General features: G+C 42.5%; 2 protein-coding genes across 2 annotated transcripts in view; one reads left to right on the top strand and one right to left on the bottom strand.

The window, feature by feature from the left end:
- Positions 1-3,812, top strand: part of ints4 (integrator complex subunit 4) — a 17,154-nt gene extending 13,342 nt beyond the window's left edge. Inside the window, 5 exon segments of the mRNA XM_034866773.1 lie at positions 64-175; positions 983-1,142; positions 2,248-2,391; positions 2,748-2,868; positions 3,345-3,812. Of these exon segments, the coding sequence (XP_034722664.1) occupies positions 64-175; positions 983-1,142; positions 2,248-2,391; positions 2,748-2,868; positions 3,345-3,541 (734 nt within the window). The 3' untranslated portion in view covers positions 3,542-3,812.
- A 126-nt stretch (positions 3,813-3,938) lies between these two features.
- On the bottom strand, positions 3,939-5,955 carry aamdc (adipogenesis associated, Mth938 domain containing). Its single transcript, XM_034866772.1, has 3 exons — positions 5,771-5,955; positions 5,324-5,419; positions 3,939-4,394 (listed from the first exon to the last, which is right to left on the bottom strand). Exons 1-3 carry the CDS (start codon positions 5,900-5,902, stop codon positions 4,254-4,256), a joined length of 369 nt encoding a protein of 122 aa, XP_034722663.1. The 5' UTR covers positions 5,903-5,955; the 3' UTR covers positions 3,939-4,253.
- Between the last annotated feature and the right edge of the window lie 966 nt (positions 5,956-6,921).

Below are 6,921 nucleotides of genomic sequence, written 5' to 3'. Positions count from 1 at the left end.
ACACACACACACACACACACACACACATACACACACATATATATATATATATATACATTTCAGACTTAATGTGGACAATAACTGAATGCTGATGTTAAAGGTCATTTCTCTTCAGGTTGGATCCTCTCATCAGCAGCTGCGAGAAGTTTTTGCAGGACATTGAGTCTTTTCAGAGGTGAGAGTCTTTATCTTTTTGGGGTCTGTTTGAATATTTGTGCTTAAATTTGAGAGTTGAAACTGCCCCATCTTTAACACATAACCACAGCATGTCCGGTCAATCCTGGCAGAGCAAGTTAAGTTAATAATTTGACTAGATTAGATATTACTAGGAAATTCCGTTGTTACAGCAGCATTTTCTACAATAAAAGCAAAAATAAACAAACAAACAAGTAAACACACAATGAAAAACAGGCAAACAGTAGACAACGAGCAGAAGGTAGACTGAAAGTGGCGTCAAATAAAGGGATTGTAAAGTGTGGTTGCCAAAGCTCCTTTCAATAACAAGGCACTTCAAAGTGCTTTGCATAAGATGTAAAAAACGCAACAAGATGTAGTAACAAAAGGCAATATTAGAATCATTTTGTCAAAATGGATTTTATGAAATTGGTATCGGAAAAAGTATTGTTCAAAGTCTGCTTTATTGTCAATTTCTTCCCATGTCAAAACATACAAAGAGATCAAAATTACGTTTCCCTCTATCCCACGGTGGAGACAAGACATATTTAACCCATTAGGTCCACAGACAAACATAACCTTCAAGTAAACAATATAAAAAGTAAAAATAAGAAGACATAGACAACGAAGGAAATGAGAGCAGCAAAATTTGAGTTTAAAAATGTGCAATTATGCATACAATAGACAGTCAATATAATATAATAGTGCAACAACCAGGAAGCAGTATGGACGTCACGGTACAGGTATAAACTACAACACATCCCAACCTCTCACTGTGTCTCCATTCCATATCTTCTGCATCCCTCAGGCTGTTTGCGGCAGAGCTGCCCCACCTGCAGGACAGTTTTGTGGACAAGCTTTTGGAGCTGATGCCCCGGCTGTCGTCCTGTAAACCGGTGGAGATGGTGAAGATCCTGCTGGCCACCCTGAGACTGAGCGGCCTGCTGCAGATCAGACTGCCTGAGCAGGTGTGATGAAGGACTTCCAACACACTAAATCTGTTAAATAAGTTTTAGTAATCAACAGCAGTGATGTTCAAAAAGAACAGTTCTCCGCAATCTTCTTACAAAACGTTAACAAGCCTTCAGAAGGCTGTTAGCGCCGCTACGCGTGAGTTGTTCCCCAGCTCTATTTTTAATGTACTAACAAGTTCAACATGAAATAGTCTTTAATTAAAAGCTTTTTAATGTATTGCAAGGAGAGTGCATTGGACCTTTCTTATTCATCTTTTGTGTTACCGTCTAAAGAGCACTTTCATCAGTCAGTCAATCAATTAAACTTCAGGTCTATAACACATTTCATCCAAATCAATGTAACACAATGTGGTTCGTACAAAAGCGACATGAGAACTTTGTGCGATTATACAGCGTTAAATATATACTAAACATATTGAACACACACATACACCAACCAAAGCATAACATAGAACAACAACAAACTAAGTAAAATCCGAATCTGAATACTTCATTGATCCCCTCGAGGAAATGATTTATTTGCAGTTGCTCAAAGTCAAATTCAAGGCAAAATACACAGCTTTAGTAAGAAATAATAAAAACGTAAAGTAGAAGTCGAGTAAGATTAGGTTAAAAAGATTGTTTCAAATGGATTGTACAAATTCGGTTGTAGTGCAGCGACAAAATAAAGTGCAACTTAAGTACAGCACAAACATTAAGTAGTAAATAAATAAACATTTGTGCACGTGTAGCTGATAAGTTATTGCACCAAGTAATTATTGTATGTAATTGTCCAATAACATTGAGATGTGAGAGACCAGGTGGAAGCCTCTCAGGTTCCTCTAGTATAAAGCAGCCTCCCCTGGGATGGTTCAGAGACCGCTGCCTGTGGATCTGAGGGTTTTTACTGGTTCCTCTAGTATAAAGCAGCCTCCCCTGGGATGGTTCAGAGACCGCTGCCTGTGGATCTGATGGTTTTTACTGGTTCATATCTGACGAGCATGTCTTTATTATACTGATTTTGTTTGAACTCCTGAGCACTCCAGACCTGATTTTCTTTCTTCTTCTAGCAGTGATGTAATGTTTTGGTTTCCATGAACATTGTCCTGCTGGTTTACAGATCCATCGGGCGACAGCCACCATCATCGAGCCGACCGGGGAGTCCGACAACCCGCTGCGGTTCACGACCGGCCTGGTGGTGGCGCTAGACATCGACGCAACGCTGGAGCACGTTCAGGACCCCCAGAACGCTGTCAAAGTACAGGTCGGTCTGATGTAGATCACTAACCTAAGTATAGTCTGTTAAATAAAATCATACTACAATATATCAAGGAAAAAAAAGAAAACAGCAATAAAAAGTCATAGTATAGCATTTCAAAAATAGTGATTAAAAAATAGTATAGTATGTTGAAGAAAGTGCTAAAGTTTAGCATGTCAAAATAGTGATTAAAAAGTCATGGTATAGTGATGAAAAAAGTTACAGTGAAGCATTAGACTTGGCATTGTAGAGTTCGTTGTAATAGCCACATGTCTTGTTAGTGTCGTCCTTAAACTAAAACCTGGACTGCTCGCTCATTGGTTCTGGATATGAACACTAAGGGATTCCCGGTCTTTCTGCAGGTTCTGTATCCAGACGGCCAGAGCCACGTCATCCATCCTAAACCTTCAGACTTCAGAAAGCCTGGACCTGACAGACACAGACTCATCACACAGGTGTACCTCTCACACACGGCATGGACAGGTCAGTATGATGCGCACACACACACACACACACACCTACACACACCGGGTGGTTCTGTTTTAGTGACGTTTTGACGTGTTTTCGACTCCATCTGCTGTTAAACTAATTCAAGAGTCAGAGATTTGGCTACGTCGGTGCACAACCACTGATCCAGTCCGAATACTGCACAAAACGTACAGCTTTTAAAGAACTTCCCTTTTTGTTATTTCACTGCTGTGTTTTAGCTTGTGTCTGCTTGCTGTGTTCTCTAATCGGAAACATGTTTTAAAGGTCCCATGGCATGAAAATGTCACTTTTAGTTCTTTTAACATTAATATGAGTTCCCCCAGCCTGCCTATGGGCCCCCAGTGGCTAAAAATGGTGACAGGTGTAAACCGAGCCCTGGGTATCCTGCCTTTGAGAAAAGGAAAGCTCATCTCGATGGAGTTTCCTTGACTCTGTCTTCCTCTCTGTCTTCCTCTCTCTCTCTCTCTCAGAGCCGTCTCAAATCGAGGTGCGCCTCCTGCTGGCCTACAGCTCCTCCTCCACCTCCCTCTCCTCTTCTTCGGCATCTAAGCTGGGATGGAGCGACAGCATCGACGGCCTCCCGCCACCAGAGGCCGCCGTAGAGGGAACCATTCCGTTCAGCAAGCCCGTCAAAGTCTACATCATGCCCAAACCTGCCCGCCGCTAACGACTCATCACAAAGGACCCCCAAACAAGACCTTCAATCTTCACCGCTTTCAGATGAGAGACCCTCTAAATACAAAGCTGTGCAGAAAAGACAACACTGTTTTCTTTTTCTCTTTCAAAAACACATTCAGTTTTAGAATTGGACAAAAATAATAATTCATGGTGAAGTGGGAGGATGCACAAGAGTGTTTTTCCTCATGCTGTGTCAGTTGTCTGGGGAATATTTTTGTACTTTACAATTGTTTCTGAAAGATAAAACCATGTGAAGGAGATGATTTATTTTCTAGATTTATTTAATGCAGCAAACAAGCAGAGACACATGTACTGAACGACGCATGTTCATCAGCTTTTACCAACTACACCACATCATCACTCTTTTAGCTGACAGTTAAAAGTGGGCACGGCAGTATCAGCGAAATTTCCCAAAAGTGCCCACTAAAATGAAATGTTTTCCAATTTTATCTAAAGTAACATTTGAAATTGTACAACAATAAACTGGACATTAGGACGATTTAATCTTACTCTAGTCTCGCATTGCCAGAGCATCTGGATGCACGAGTTAACATGTCTGCAGTGGGTTAAAATGCTGTGGGTTGTTTTTATTCCTTAAAACCAATCCCGACTGTCTCTAAGCCCAGGTCCAGTTCCAGATAGCAGCTCTACATTACATCCTGTGTGTGTGTGTCATCTCCGTCTGTGCGAACGTTACATAATCAACAGGTGGAGTGGAAGACCCCCCCCACCTTGGCGCCCTGGCCGGCCAGTTTGTTGTATTCAGCGACGGCCTTCTCCGTCTGCAAGACTCTGACGTCAACACCTTTCTGCATCACAAAGTCCAGAGTGGAGGACGGGACCTGAGGGAAGAGAAGAGAAAGAGGTTTTACTTACAGAGGTCCAGCCAGCCTTGGTTTTAGTCGTCTGTCCCCTGTGTGTCTAAGGGGACACGTAGGCTCTAAATGGATCTACTCTCAACACTGTGCCTGAACACCTCCATGTCGAAAGTAGAAAGTTATTCACATTCAAAAGAAACATCCCAAAACCTGTGGATGATGGTGGAAGAGGACAACAAACAACCATCAAACTGCACTGCTACTAACTTACCTGACTCCAGGAAACTTCTCTACTTACAGTGCTTCTAGTAAGGTAATGAACCCATGCCAGAGTTGACTAAAAAGATGAATAAAAAAATGGAAATAGAAAAATCCAACTTTTAAAACACACCAACTTTCTTTGAGAATGAATAATGTAAATACAATGCCCCCCCCCCCCATTGTTGGGTCCTTGTGGATCCTGGAGTGTGGTCTAGACCTGCTCTATCTGTAAAGTGTCTTGAGATAAATCTTGTGATTCGATACTATAAATAAAATTGAGTTGAATCATCACAACTAGAGATTGGCAGGGTGGTACGGCTATGTGATGATGGGGGGGGGGGGGGGGGGCTATTTTAATCCCAAAGGCCAAGGGAACTTAATCCGGATGCATATTGTCCTGATCCTGTTGAAATAACCTTAATGGCCTTTAAAAATGAACATGCGCCTGCCTCTATGGGAATTTATGCCTCCTATATTTTAAGGAACATTTATATATATTTACACCTATTTAGTTTTATTAAGGCATTAAGATCAATTTCCATAAGACGATTTTTTTGTCTTTTTAGTCAACTTTAAAATTTGTTCACAAACTTATGAGCACCACTGTAGTGAAATGAAGCTTTAAATTCTAAACTGATGATTCGTCTTGCTTTTCAACGGATTAAATTGGACTTAGTGTAGTTTGGTTCTACCTGCAGAGCTTCGCTCATCCCTCTGCCGATGACCAGCAAGTCGATTCCCTTCTTCAGCACCTCGTCCAGGTCTGCAGGCTGAACTCCCGGGGTATGCTGGGAAAGGGCCAGATAACGTGTGAGCACGTGCCAGCTCCTGTTGTCTTTTTAAGCATGTGTCAATACTCCGTCCTGCACATGTGTTTAATACTCCGTCCTGCACATGTGTGTTTAATACGCCGTCCTGCACATGTGTGTTTAATACTCCGTCCTGCACATGTGTTTAATACTCCGTCCTGCACATGTGTTTAATACGCCGTCCTGCACGTTTGTTTAATACTCCGTCCTGCACGTGTGTTTAATACTCCGTCCTGCACATGTGTTTAATACGCCGTCCTGCACATGTGTTTAATACGCCGTCCTGCACATGTGTGTTTCGTTGAGTACTGAGATCTGAGTTCCACTCACGTTGGTCCCGGTCTCTCTCCAGTCCCAGGCCCGGCTGCCTCCAGGCCAGACCTTACAGTCCTTGTAGCTGGAGGAGCACCCCTTCACGGTCATGTGGCCCCAGGACAGAGAGGCGATCTCCGGAGACGTCATGTTGCACACACGCCCACCTTCTGTAAGACAAGAGACAGCAGTAGACGGTGGCTCTGTGGAGAGTCCCAGGTCATTAAAATAGGATTTAAAACACGTTTAAAGGCCTCTGATGAGCAGTAACAAAGATCTACTGGTTCATTACATGTTCCTGTAGTCGCTTAGTGTGGACGGAACTATTTACTACAAATGTCTGGCCTAAAAACTAAACAATACAACAACAATTAGTTTCATCTGGTTGTCAGAACAGCTCTTTTAACTCTGCTGAGCACTAAATGAGAATAGCCGGTTCACCTTAAACTCTGGCGTTTAGTCACTGACAAATAGTCTTACATTACATAGTAGGTGAGTGTGTGAAACTGATGCCTAACACATTTTAATATGTATATATAAATTATAGTTTTTTCATAACTGAAATGCCTTTTTAAAGGGGCACCATAAAATGCACTTTAGCACTTAATTGCCCCAAAGTGATTGCAGCTCTCGTGGGTTTGACAGGTTTTCTTTCTGATTCAATATACTTTCTTCTTATGAATGAGTGTTAAATCTGAGAGATTTTAACTCACCTTGCTGACATACGTTTTTAAAGCCCAATACATTCAGTAACACGCAGTTCTTCAAGAGAGTTATGGGCCTAATTCACACGCTGCCACGGACGGGAATGAGTTTTTTGGCGGATGAACACCTTTTGGCAGCTCACCTGCTCCGGATACCGATCCCTACACGACACGAATCAAATATTAGTACTAGTTTATACGCTGTGCTTAATCTTTCTTAATTATGTGTTAGGGTGAAGCGGCAAATGTGTGTAACACATAAGCTGTATGTTGTGTAGCATTAGCAACATTAGCTTCAGCTGCAAAAGCCCAAAACTATCCGCTGCCAGTTCTGCTGTTAATAGCCACCGTCCGGCTCTCTACCACCGACCGGCGCTCTACCACCGACCAACTCTTTACCCACCGACCAACTCTCTACCACCGACCGGCGCTCTACCCACCGACCAACTCTCTACCACCGACCGG

Source organism: Etheostoma cragini, chromosome 3 (assembly GCF_013103735.1).
Source record: "Etheostoma cragini isolate CJK2018 chromosome 3, CSU_Ecrag_1.0, whole genome shotgun sequence".
In the NCBI taxonomy this organism is placed as follows: domain Eukaryota; kingdom Metazoa; phylum Chordata; class Actinopteri; order Perciformes; family Percidae; genus Etheostoma; species Etheostoma cragini.
This window is presented reverse-complemented; position numbering and strand designations above follow the sequence as displayed.

Coding starts and splice junctions, on each gene's coding strand:
- aamdc (XM_034866772.1), bottom strand. CDS start 5,902: ATGACGTCTCCGGAGATCGCCTCTCTGTCCTGGGGCCACATGACCGTG. Junction 5,420..5,770: donor GGAGAGAGACCGGGACCAAC/GTGAGTGGAACT, acceptor GCCCTTTCCCAG/CATACCCCGGGAGTTCAGCC. Junction 4,395..5,323: donor GGATGAGCGAAGCTCTGCAG/GTAGAACCAAAC, acceptor CTCTTCCCTCAG/GTCCCGTCCTCCACTCTGGA.